Below are 13744 nucleotides of genomic sequence, written 5' to 3' on the forward strand. Positions count from 1 at the left end.
AGCCATTCCCCAATTGATAAATGGGCAAGAGACATGAATAGGCAATTCTCAGGTAAAGAAATCAAAAGTATCAATAAGCACATGAGAAAGTGTTCCAAATCTCTAATAATTAGAGAAATGCAAATCAAAACAACTCTGAGGTATCACCTCACACCTAGCAGATTGGCTTAAATGAAAGAAGGGGAGAGTAATGAATGTTGGAGGGGATGTGGCAAAACTGGGACATTGATGCATTGCTGGTGGAGTTGTGAAATGATCCAGCCATTCTGGCTGGCAATTTGGAATCATGCTCAAAGGGCTATAAAAGACTGCCTGCCCTTTGATCCAGCTATACCATTGCTGGGTTTGTACCCCCAAAGAGATCATAGATAAACAGACTTGTACGAAAATATTTATAGCTGCGCTTTTTGTAGTGGCAAAAAACTGGAAAATGAGGGGATGTCTTTCAATTGGGGAATGGCTGAACAAATTGTGGTATATGCGGGTGATGGAATACTATTGTGCTAAAAGGAATAATAAACTGGAGGAATTCCATGCAAATTGGAGAGACCTCCAGGAAGTGATGCAGAGCGAAAGGAGCAGAGCCAGAAGAACATTGTACACAGAGACTGATATACTATGGTAAAATCAAATGTAATGGGCTCCTGCACCAGCAGCACTGCAATGACACAAGACAGCTCTGAGGGATTTATGGTAAAGATGCTACCCACATTCAGAGGAAGGACTGCAGGAGAGGAAACATATAAGATAAACAATTGCTTGAATGCATGGACTGAGGAGGACATGAATGGGAAATAGACCCTGAACAAGGACACTTGTTACAACCAGTGGAAATGTGCGTTGGCCATGGGTGGGGGGAGAGTAGGGGGTGAAGGGGAAAGTAGGGGCATAAAGTATGTAAACAGATTAAAAATGAATATTAATAAAAAAAAAGAGTCTCTGTCCTAGGTAGTCAATAAAGACTTTTGGTTAGATAGATTTTATACTTTTAAGTGAGTAAACTTTCCCCCCATGTTAAACTTGGGATACCATGTAATTTTAAGAATTACCCTGCTGCTCTTTTTTATTGTAGCAAAGAAATGGAATTAAAAAGAGCATTCAGTGATTTGGGAATGGCTGAACAAGTTATGATTATGTGAATGTTACATTACTATAAGAAATGATGAAAGGGATGGTTTCAGAGTAGCTTGGGAAAACTTATATTAACTGATGTAATGAAATGAACAGAATCAAAAGCACAATTTATACAGTAACCACAACATTGTAAAAAAAAACAGTTTGGAAACACTTAAAAGTTGTGATCTGTGAAAAGTACAGCCATGATAACAGAGGATAGATAAGTGTAAAAAGAATATATTTTTGGTTATGGTAAATGTATAGATTCGTTGAGGTGGAGAGAGAAAGAGAGAGACAGAGATACAGAGAGAGAGAGAGAGAGAGAGAGAGAGAGAGAGAGAGAGAGAGAGAGAGAGAGAAACAGACAGACAGACAGACAGACAGACTGAAGCATCTTTTAAAATGTGTCAAAGGTAGGGACAGTTAGGTGGCTCAGTGGGTTGTGTAAGGATGGGATTTGTTCAAGGGGAGTGGAACAAAAGGAGCCAGAGAAGGAGTGGCTGACAGTTGGTGACAGCTACTGGCAGTTGAGAGACCAGAGAGAATTCTTGGAAAGGCTCCAAGAAAGGAGGAGAGAGGGAAGGGCTTCGGGCAGAGGACTGGAAGAAGGGAGGAGGAGAATATCCCAGCCCTCAGTCCTGAGGGCTTCCTGAGAATTTTTCTTTGGACATTGAAACCCTGATTCCCTGGTCAAAGATTCCATCGCATGTCACCCAGAAAGACTTAAATCATTGAGTTAGCTAAGTTTTTGGACTCCATTTTGGGAGCAATCTCTTAATCTCCTGCTCCCATTACCCAACCTTGCTGAGAGAACCCTTTCAGTAAAAACTTATAATTATAGAAAGAGTTAGAAATAGAATCATAAGGAGAAGGGGGGATAAGAAGCTTGGGAGTGGGAACCCCAAAGGTTCCCATCCGAGTGATGGACACCATGGAAATGGAGAAGAGGGCACCCTAAAATCCCTCTGCCCTTCACCCCTTTTCCTAACCCCCGAATTGTGAATAATAAAAGACGTTTGTTAGTCAGATAGCATTTCAGAGTGCCCGAGAGACAATAAGGGAGAGGGGAACCACAGCTTGGTCTGGCTGCTTCCATCTTCAAGCCAGACCAACCGCTGTGAAATTGACTGACCTCGGGGAGGCTTGTGTGAACCCTGCCCTCATTCAGAATGGACTTGGGGTACCACATACCTCATCTTATAGGGAAGCCTTGCCCCCAACTTCTGTGGGGCGGCACAACCATCCAGGTCACCCAGTTTCGGGGTGATACCCCCTCAAAGTCTCCCAGTGTATATTTGGCCTTGAGGGGAATGCTGGAGGAGAGTCACCATATAGACTCTCTCTCTATTTCCCCTCTATCATAACATTGGTTACTGGCTCCTTATTATTATTACAATTGATAGCAATGTCTAGAGATGGTAATTTCTAGGTTTATATCTGGTCTCAGACACTTTCCAGCTATGTGATCCTGGGCAAGTCACTTAATCCCAACTGTCTAGCCCTTACTGCACTTCTGCTCTGGAACCAATACTTAGTATTGATTTTAAGATGCAAGGTTAGGGTTTTTAAAAGTGTCCAAAAAGGAAGATCTGAGAAAGAGAGATAGACCAGTAGGACAGCACTGAAAATAATAGGTTGACTTTATGATATATGAGTTTGTGTATCTATAAGTTGTAATAGTGATATGTAATTTCACATATTCTCTTTTTGGTAGAGAAAAAAATAACAATTTTGCCTTTTGAAAAGAAGTTCTATATTGCTTTCAAGGAAAGAGAATCTTAAGGAATTATCTCTTTGTTTTTTGCTAGAAGTCAATAGGGGGTAAGATTTGGAATCTCAATGCTTAGGACTGGTGTTAGGCAAAGGAAGACAGAGCATGGCATCTCTCCCACTGCCATTATAGGATATAATTGTTTACTATTAGGTTTTTTTATTTTTTAAATTTTTTATTTAATTGATTAGTTTATAACATTTCACCATGGTTATAGGATTCATGTTCTATCCCTCCCCTCCTTACAACCCCTCCCATAGCCCACACCCAATTCCACTGGGTTTTACATGTGTCATTGATTAAGACCCATTTCCATATTATTGATATTTGCATTAGGGTGTTCATTTAGAGTCAATATCCCTAATTATATCCCCATCCACCCATGTGATCAGGCAGTTGTTTTTCTTCTGTGTTTCTACTTCCATTGAATGGTTTTTTTTTTCTGAATGTGAAGTGTTCTTTCTCATAATTCCCTCAGAATTGTCCTGCATCATTGAATTGTTGCTAGTAGAGAAGTCCATTACATTCAATTTTACCACAGTGTATCCATCTCTGTGTACAATTTTCTCCTGGTTCTGCTCCTTTCACTCTGCATCAATTTCTGGAGGTTGTGATATTGGAAATTTGGGGTCCTTGAACTAATTTTGAGGTCCCTGATCTAAACTTCCTGTGGACATTTAGGGCTCTTTCAAACTGCATTTCCAACTGGTTTCCTCTCTTGAATAATCACACGATCAGGAAGTGTAATCACGTAGAAAGAAGGATAAATAGTGAGAGACTGGGTTGGTACTTCCTCTTTGGTGATTTGGAGCAGATCCAAGATGGGAGTAAGAAGTAGCAGAGCCCACGTATTTTAAACTAACTCCTAACAGGCACATGACTTCATTTTTCTAATGACTATCAATAAATCCTTAAAAACCATAATATTTTAAAATCTATCCTTTTATATCCATTTTATTTCTTACATTAATGGCAACCAGAAGTTTGGAAATAAGATCCTAAATTTTTCAGATAGCCTGACAAGTCACACTTCTGCCATGATTTTTTACTCTGCACCCATAGGCAGAACTCTGAGAGCATTCCAAATCCTCTCCAGAGCTGTGGACCTGCTCTTGCTGTTTTTGTGCTTTTATTTTTGGCTACTTGGCTCTATTCTTTTGAGTGACTTTTTGAAAGGGGAAAGTCATTTTTCCAGAAGACTATTCCTGCCTGCCCTTTCTTACATTCCTGCTCCCCATGGCCTTGGATCCAGCCAATGAAGGCCTCCCCTGGCCCTGCCTCCCCCTCCCTGGGGGGAAAGCTGTTTCTTACCTTCCTGCCCAAGTGCTGTTCCCAGATCCTAGCTGTTCCCTGTTCTTGCCTTACACTTCCCATCCCCGAGGATGCTGGATGCCTAAACTCCAGCTGCGCTTGACCTCCACCTGAACACTTGAACTCCAGCTGCTGCTGCCAGTCCCAGCTACTGCTTGAAACTTGGAAAGTATAACCCCATTTCCTTTTCATTGGGAACCGGCCTTTCTTAGCTGCTCTGAATGTGTTTCCTCCTAGGCATTAAGGACTTTTAACCTGAAGGGAGCTTCTATGCCCAGGAGCCCCTCCACGTGGTTTTTTCAAACCTGATCTAGCTGCTTTTCTACTACCCCCACCCCCACCCCACAGGCCTGTTCCACATGGGTTTCCCAGCCAGCAGCTCTTCCAGTCCTTACCCCAGATTTTTCCAGTCCTTACCCTAGTTGGCTTCCAAGATCTGCCTTTGGGGGAGGGGACTGAGTTAGCACTTGAGCCCTAGCAGACCCCAGTTCTGGGATTTTTTTTTTCTTCCTACCATTCCTTGCCTGAGACTCAAGGGAAAGATTCATCCCCCTATGCATGCTGGCCATTTGGGCCAAGGGAACTTCATTGGAACTTTTAAAAGTCTGGAGGTAAAATTAGTAAACCTCCTCACACTCCATGTTTTTTTTTGAAAATTTCTGTATCTTATTGTATTTTGCTAATTGTTGTTCAATTCAATTTTGCTGTTTTATGTTTATATATTAACCTGATCAATATCTCTCTGTTACACTGATAACATTTTAAGCTAAGTTTTTGGCTGCTAGATAAATTCTGTTCATGATTTTATTGTAACTCCTTGATAGTGAACAAGTTTATTCGCATTGGTAGAAAGGTTTTTTAACTAACCTCTTGTAATTTGATTCACTTATATTATTGCATTTCCTGATTTCTTTAAGGTTTAAATTTTTTTTAAGTTTATCTGTATTAATCTAATTTTGTTATATGATTCTTTATCTGTACCATTTACCTATGACTTTATAGAATAACATATCATTGTAAAAGACTACGAACATCTTAAACACATTTTTTTTAAGTTGTAAAAGCCCATAAGTCTTATGTATACTGAATTTTTCATCTCAACTATAGGATCATATGCCTTAACAGTTTTTATTCTACCTAGACAATTTTGTATACAACCTTGAAGACTATGATGACTTAAGAATTTAAATTTTAATTTTATAAGAGGTCTTAAAAATTGACTTTAGGATTTTATAGTAACTTCTGAATGGATATATATATATATATATATTATAAAGAATGTTGTCTCAAAAAGGTAGAGAAAACAAATAGAAGTTTCCTACCCAAAATTTTTATATGCTACATAGGAAGCCAAAAAGAGCTCCTGTATGCTTGATATTTTAACACTTTATTTTAATTTACTTTCTCATTAGAAGGATCTAGAATTCCTAGTGATATTTTTTTAATTTTTATTTTGAATATTTTCCCCTAGTTAAATATTTCATGTTCTTTTCCTCTCCCCCCAAACCTCCCTTAGCTGACTCACAATTCTACTGGGTTTTACATGTATCATTGATTAAGACCTAATTCCATATTATTGATAGTTAACTAGAGTTATTGTTTATTGTCTACATCCCCAATAATATCCCCAACAGCCCATGTGTTCAAGCAGTTCTTTTTCTTCTGTGTTTCTTCTCCCACAGTTCTTCCTCTGAATGTGGCTAATTTTCTTTCTCATAGGTCCCTCAGCCTTGCTCTGGATCCTTACATTGCAGCTAGTAGAGAAGTTCCTGGTGATATTTTAGACCCAAGAGGTTTTTTATCAGATTCCTAGGCTCTGCCCCACAATTGCGATGGCGGCAGTAATTGATTTTGTTAAAAATATCTCAGCTAAGGTTCAATGATTTGCTATACCTGTTGAATTTGTGACAAGTATACATTTTTTAAACATCACAGCAAGTGGTTATACAGAAAACTAATATGGATTTGTTTGCTATTGTCTTTAGATGTGTTATTGGAAATTTTTATACTTTATTTGAATTGCATTGTAAATTTCTGCTATTTTACAAAAGCCATTTACACTCACAGGAGTTCATGGAAAAGCTTAACAGGAAATGGATCTCATTTTTGGATGAAAAAAACCTTACACTAATTCTAAGCTATATATATATTTGATTTTTAAAACATTCTTTTATTATTTTTTCTTTGTATGTGCAATATAATATGTGTTTTTTCTCTCATTTTTGTACTTGAAAACATTGTATTTTTCCTGAATTTTTAATTTTCTTATTGCTTTTCTTTTAATTTTTTAATAGAATTATTGACTCTTTCCTTTTTCTAATTTTTTTACTTAAAGTACATATAATCAATATTAATCTTTTTTGATTTTGCAGTAATATAAGTATAATATATTGATATATTTGTTATAATATTAATGCATACACAAAAAGCTTTAGTCTATGGAAACCTGCTATGAATCAATAAATATTATGGGACTGTGATTAATGATTCTCTCTGATTCCAGGAGAAGGGAACAAAAGAGCCACAAGGTCAAGGAGACCACCCAGTCCAAATGGGATTGGTGAGAAACTGCACAGTGCCTAGCACCACAAGGTCAAAAAAGACCATATCAATCCAGGTAGGATTATTGAACTTCTATGTCAATACTGAAGGATTTGAAATTAGTGTTTGGGGTTCAGGGTTGTAGCTTTTTTGACATATGTTAGAGGCCAGAGTTCCATGAGGTTAAACCTAGTCAAATACAAAAGGTTGGCAATCATCCTGGCTCACTGTAGCCCTGAGAAGTGTAGGCAAATCAAACCAGGGAAAGACACTTCCCTTGTACACACATTTGGTCTTTTTATTTCTCTTATAAGTGTGGCAACTTTCTGTAGTCCTGGCTATTGAATTGGGTAATTGCACAATTGATTAAATCACTTTAATTGGGCCTTGATTCAAGTATCATGTAGATAGAAGGATAAATAATGAGAGACTGGGTAATTTGGAGCAGAGCCAGGATGGGAGGAAGAAGTAGCAGGGCCCACATATTTTAAACTAACTCTTAACAGGCACATGACTTCATTTTTCTAATGACTATCAATAAATCCTTAAAAATCATAATATTTTAAAATCTATCCTTTTATATCCATTTTATTTCTTACAAGGTAATTCCAGTTCACATGGAATTCTAGTTCATTATTCCTTTGAGCACAATAGTATTCTATCACCAATAAATATCACAGTTTGTTCAGCCATTCCCCAATTGAAGGGCATCCCCTCATTTTCCAGTTTTTTGCTACCACAAAGAGTGAAGCTATAAATATTTTTGTACAAATTTTTTCCCTTATTATCTCTTTGGGGTATAAACCCAGCAATGGTATGGCTGGATCAAAAGACAGGCAATCTTTTAGTGCTCTTTGGGCATAGTTCCAAATTACCATCCAGAATGGTTGGATCAATTCACAACTCCACCAGCAATGCATTAATGTCCCAATTTTGCCACATCCTCTCCAACATTCATTACTCTCCCCTGCTGTCATTTTAGCCAATCTGCAAGGTGTGAGGTGTTTCCTCAGAGTTGTTTTAATTTGCATTTCTCTTAGATCAACATCTCATACCCTATACCAAGATAAACTCAGAATGAGTGAATGACTTAAATATAAAGAAGGAAACTATAAGTAAGTTAGGTGAACACAGAATAGTATATTTGTCAGATCTTTGGGAAAGGAAATATTTTAAAACCAAGCAAGAGTAAGAAAAAGTTACAAAATGTACAATAAATAATTTTGATTACATTAAATTAAAAAGGTTTTGTATAAACAAAACCAATGCAAGCAAAATTAGAAGGGAAGAAACAAATTGGGAAAAAATCTTTATAACAAAAACCTCTGATAAATGTCTAAGTATTCAAATTTATAAGGGGCTAAATCAATTGTACAAAAAAAATCAAGCCATTCCTCAATTGATAAATGGTTAAGGGACATGAATAGACAATTTTCAGATATAGAAATAAAAACTATCAATAAGCACATGAAAAACTGTTCTAAATCTTTAATAATTATTATTTTTTTTTAATTTATTTTATTAATTATTATTTTATTAGAGCTCATTTATTTGGACTCTAGGGTATCAGTCAGAGTCCTCTGAAAAGTACAGACCTTTTAGGTCTTAAAATAAGAATTAATCACATTTGCTTCTTTAGGGACCCATATCCATAGTTACAAAATAAAATTAGATTTCTTTTCTACCTTGGCTAATGTTTGTTTCTTTGTTCTTTGATAACATTGGAAAATGTTTTATTTTTATCATATTTTATTACATACCCAAAACTACCAAGAATTTTGCAAATTAAATTTGTGATTTACCCTACTATTCTTTAAAAGTCTTTAAAGTGATAGTTAACAAGTAAAAGTATGGAAAAGTTTTCTTCAATCTTAAATTTCAGCAGCATCTGGTATATGGAAAGATAAAGATTCTAGAACAATTGTTTAGATGAAAAAGGCTAATTGTGAAAAACAAATACAGCATTCACTCAACAAAGTTTAATATTCAGTCTTACCTTTTACAAAATAAGAAATAAAAGACAGCATGATATAGTGGATAAAGAAGCAGCCTCTCAGCCAGGAAAAGCTGGATTAAAATCTTGCCACTGACACATTGGTTGTGATAGCTCTCGGCTTGATATAATGGTTGTATCTCTTTCTCAGTGTTCTAGATAACTCTCTTAACACTCAGAAAAAGTTCCCATCTACCCACTGTTATGATTAAAATTCTCTATATCTTAGTTTTATAATTATTTGTTAAATAGCAAAAAGCCTGCCAGAGAAAGAGAGAAAAGCTCCAGCCAAATGCCTGGCCATCTTCTCAACCTCAAGCAGGCTGAATCAGATTGTCATCCCCCTGAATCCCTGGTTCCAAGAAAAAAATTTCAACTTCCTGTCTACCTATTCAATTTATACTCGCCTGATGGTCCTTTTCTGAGCCTCTTTGATTGGAGGACTCACAGCTCAATCAGGATAAAAGGTTGGTCTTTTGGATGCCAAGAGTAACTTCGAGGAGAAGCATTTAGAATGGAGGCACAGCCTATGAGATTTTTTCTCCTTATGCCTCTGCTTAGTTCATTTAATTACATACCCACCCAAGAGACTTTTTATTATAGATAAACAAAGAACTTGTCTCTACCCTATCTCTGCCTGGGTGGAGAAGGCAATTTGTAGTTTCAGTCTAAGATGAAACTGAGCTTTAAAATAAAAAACATCATTTTGAGGGCCAAAAGGGAGTACAAATTAATATTAACTTTTCATGCTAGAGAATGGAAGATTCCTCATATGAGAGTTCTATATGGATGGAATCATTCAATAACCATTTATTAAACTCTTACTTAGCTGGGGATACAAAAACAAATTTAAAAGACAATCCTTGCCTTCAAGAAGCTTACAATATAGTGTGGGAAAACAATACACAAAAAGAAGCTAAAAAGCAGAAGGGGAAGTAGTGGAAAGTATGTAGGAGGCATGATGGAGAAGGCCAGCAAACTCCAAAAGTGGAGAAACATTGGTGTGAAATGAGAAGACTGTGCTGGGTTCCTTCTTTAAATGGAGATTTCCTGTCCCTTGCCTTCTCATCAGAGGATCCAGTCAGAGAGGGGACAGTACTGATAAAAATGTGAATTTTGGTATCTAGGTGGCACAGTGGATAGAGTGCCAGGCCTAGATTCAGGATGACCTGAGTTCCTATCTGGCATTAGATATTACTTGCTATATGATCCTGGGCAAGTCACTTAACCCTGTTTGCCTTAGCATCCTCATTTGTAAAATCAGCTAAAGAAGGAAATGGCAAACCACTAGTATCCTTGCTAAGAAAATCCCAAATTGAGTCAGGAAGAGTTTATAATGACTGAGTAACAATATTGATGAAATGTGAATAGCTAAGTTAATTCAGTTCTGGGAATGATCTCTAATCCCTTTATTTATATTCTGCAACAATCTCTTTTAATTTTTTTGATTACACCAAATGAGAATAAATTGCAAAAATAAACCAAAAAAATCACCATTATTACAAAATATACATATAATTACTACAATTAATTGGAATCTAGAATCTCATTTATGGTAGGAGAATGTCAATGACAATTGGTTTACAAATTTAATTTATATATTTCAAGATAGTCTTTTAATTTTGATCCCTTCCCTGATGTTCCCTCCAATTCTGGGTCTTACTTAATCCTTTAAATGAAATAACATTTTAAACCATTGCAATTGATCCTAGGCCATAGTGTTATTAGATCTAACTATTGTGGATATGTGAGGAATCAAGTCTGAAACCCCACTGAGCAAAATGTTCTGGGGACATGGAAGGCAAAAAGCCTGAGACCCCCCCTCAGACAGGCTGAGGTTGGGTAGCTCACTCCTCATCCTAAGACCTCAAACCCCTCCTTTTCCCCCTCTTGTTTGTACTAGGTGTACCTGCAAAATCACTGATGTATGCTTTTCCTTGGGAATCCAAGTTAAGCTGTTACATATTGATTTATGATCTATAGAAATCACTAAACAAGATTACATTGTACCACTTTATCAATCATTTTTCATTGTGTAGGTGAAAACTTGTGCAAAGACCCCAGCTTGTTTTGCTCACTCTATAAAATGCTAGCTCTTCCCAACAAACTTTTACCTTTGTTGAAGTGGAATCTAAGACTTTAGATCATCAGCTTTCTAGGTCCTTCTGACTGGAATTGTGTCTGTCATTTTCCTTTACTGCCTTTTGAAAACTTAACTGTTTCTGCTGAGCTGTACTCATCATGGATAGATCCATTTCTACCCAGAACCCCAGGCTTTTTTTGTTGTTTATTTCTCCCCTTACATAAGGTGTACACTATCACTTGAAGCTGTCGACGTGAAATCTAAAGACGCCAGACTTGTGGCCTAGTGAGATCTGATGAACCCCAAATTTTAGGAATAGCTTGTAGATTGGTGACCCCCCCCCCCTCCAAAGCTTGTGCTTGTTCCCCTGAGAATCAACCCTGAAGGAAATCTCAGACTAGCAGTTGCAGACTGAATAATGGACCTTAGGGTAAATGCTAAATACCCTTTTGTCTTAGGTAGTCTTTCCCCTTGTCTCAGAGACCCTGTCAGAGGAAGACACACCTGGGCAGGGACCATCCTTTAGTATCCACTGTAAGTAGCCCCTTCCATAGCTCAGCTGGTAGAGTGGAGGACTGTAGGTCCTTAGGTCCCTGGTTCAATTCTGGCTCAGAGGTCTAGCTCAAATGGAGAACTCGTCATCTAGCTTGGTAGCACTCCCAGGGGGTCAGGAATATTAAGAGAAATTTTAGTGAAGTAAAAACAAAAAGCAACCTCTCCCCCTTTCAGACCAATAAAAATTCATTAAAAAACAATTACAGTGTTCCAAAGATCTTAGTGCAGTTTTGAACTTTAATAAACTTCCTAAAGTATGGGTTAAAATCCTTTCTTCTACATGAAATCCTTCCCTATCAACCTAATATCTAGTGCTTTCCTATGCTGATAATTTCAATTTATACCCACTTATAACCTGTTTGTATATTCCCCAGATTAGCACAGTACCTGGCACATAATGGACATTTAATTAATGTTTATAAAAGAAAACTGCTCAAATACTTTTGGATCACAAATGCATAGAGCCTTCAGGATATAGAGAACTTTTCTGGGATGTTTGTTTCAGAAATAGTCTATCACATTTATTGACTCAGAAAAACACAGAACTAAAATAGTCAGAAAGACCACTCTTTAAGGAAAGGGGTAACAGGGCTGAGTTAGGCCTCTACACAGAGTTGGCGCACCACAGGCCTACACAGAGTCCAAGGATTGTACTCTGGTTGCTCTGGGACCTGATCCCTGGAAGTGCCACAGTGCTAGATGAGGACTCCTAGGAACAAAAGACATTAGGGAACCTATATACCATTTGGGAAGATCCAGGGGCAGGGAAAGATAATTGACTTTACTATAGAAGTGGGAGAGTTCAAACTATACAGACAGAATACTATCAAGCTAGGGAAAGGGATCATAGCCAGAGGCTAGGGTGTGAGGGAAGGGGCTATAGGTATACTAAAAGGGTGGTTCCTGGTAGGGGCTTTCTAGGGAAAGGGTCTCTGACACAATGGGGGAAGACTACTTAAGACAAAAAGGGTACTTGGCATATGTCTAGTCCATCTAACTGGGATTGCCCTTTACCTTAGGGTCCATTATTCAGTCTGAAATTGTTTGCCTGAGATTCCCTTCAGGGTGGATCCTCAGGGGAACAGGGAACAAATACTAGCTTTGGGGTCTCCAACCTACATGCTATTCCTAAAACTTGGAGTTCATCAGATCTTACTAGGCTACAAAGTTTGGGGTTTCTAAATTCCATGTCCACACACTGCTCCAGGATTTAAACTTTTAATCAAAATTTTCATTTGACTTTTAAAAAATTAGTCATTATTTGTTTAAACATTCTTTTTTCAGAAAGTTTCAAGTTCTAAATTTTCTCCCACTTCCCTGCCCTTCCCCTCCTGCTGAGAAGGCAAGCAATATGTCAAAAATATACACGTTAAATTATTTGCGTTAAAATTCAAAGCATCAAAAATTAAATAAATTTTTTAAAAATGTGCCAATTTCATTTATTTGGGGGAGATTTTATTAGTTATTTTGGGTTAGTTTTAGTTATTTAGTAGTTATTATTAGTTCATTTATCACTGTAATTTTGTTATAACCTTTTGTCTAAAGTTTAGTACTGTTTGCAGGAATAATGAATAGATTTACATGTGTAAAGAACGTTAGAGGGTGAAAAACAAGGCATTTTAAGGGGAAAGAGGAAGGGAAGCTTTTCCCACAGGTTGCTCTGTGCATTTTCCCGCCAAATAGAGCCATAAGGTAGTGGAGTCTTCAGAAACCAATGAAAAACTACAATTCCCAGCAAACCACAGCGTTCGCGGCGGCTTTCCCAAGCCACACTAGGAAACAAGCAGGGAGGTTTCGGGAATTCGCACTACAACTCCCAGCAGCCTCTGTGCCTACGGTCCTCTCTGGGAAGGTAAAGGAGTATAATTTTGCCGAAAAATCTGTAGTTCAGTTGGTGGTGGGCGGGTCGCTTTCGGGGTACGTCATCAACCTGCGCTTCCCGCTTAAGGAGGAAGAGGTTTCGGTTGGAGCATGATGGCCGCCTGCGAGGCGGTGGCAGCATCAGCGACTCTGGCTACAGCGACAGAAAGGGCCGAAGAGGCGGCGAAAGCAGCCACCACGGGGACGGCCGCATCAGCGGCGGCCTCAGCCAAGGCCGCGGTACCGTCTGCTGGAGGCACGACGGTGAAGGAAGCAGCGGCAGCCGTGACCGAGACGGCAGCGGCTGTGACCACCACAACGGCCGCGATGGGAGGTGCGGGAGCCGCCCGATCTGCAGCGGCCGCCAAACTGCTGTCCCTGAGCGGCGTGTTCGCCGTGTACAAGCCCAAGGGCCCCACGTCGGCCGAGCTACTGAACCAGCTGAAGGAGAAGCTCCTGGCAGGTAGCGCAGCCGGGGCTCGGGCGAGGCGAGGCGAGGCGGCGGCAGCAGCGG

At 38.5% G+C, this 13744-nt stretch overlaps 1 protein-coding gene across 1 annotated transcript in view; it reads left to right on the plus strand.

Annotated features, from left to right (window-relative positions):
* The first annotated feature begins 13307 nt into the window (after positions 1-13307).
* The window catches only part of TRUB1 (TruB pseudouridine synthase family member 1), a 43594-nt gene continuing 43157 nt past the window's right edge, over positions 13308-13744 (plus strand). The window contains exon 1 of the mRNA XM_044660182.1: positions 13308-13740. Within this exon, the coding sequence (XP_044516117.1) occupies positions 13342-13740 (399 nt within the window). The 5' untranslated portion in view covers positions 13308-13341. The remainder of the gene's footprint in view (positions 13741-13744) is intronic.

The sequence above is a fragment of the Gracilinanus agilis genome, chromosome 2 (genome assembly GCF_016433145.1).
Source record: "Gracilinanus agilis isolate LMUSP501 chromosome 2, AgileGrace, whole genome shotgun sequence".
Taxonomy (NCBI): Eukaryota; Metazoa; Chordata; class Mammalia; order Didelphimorphia; family Didelphidae; genus Gracilinanus; species Gracilinanus agilis.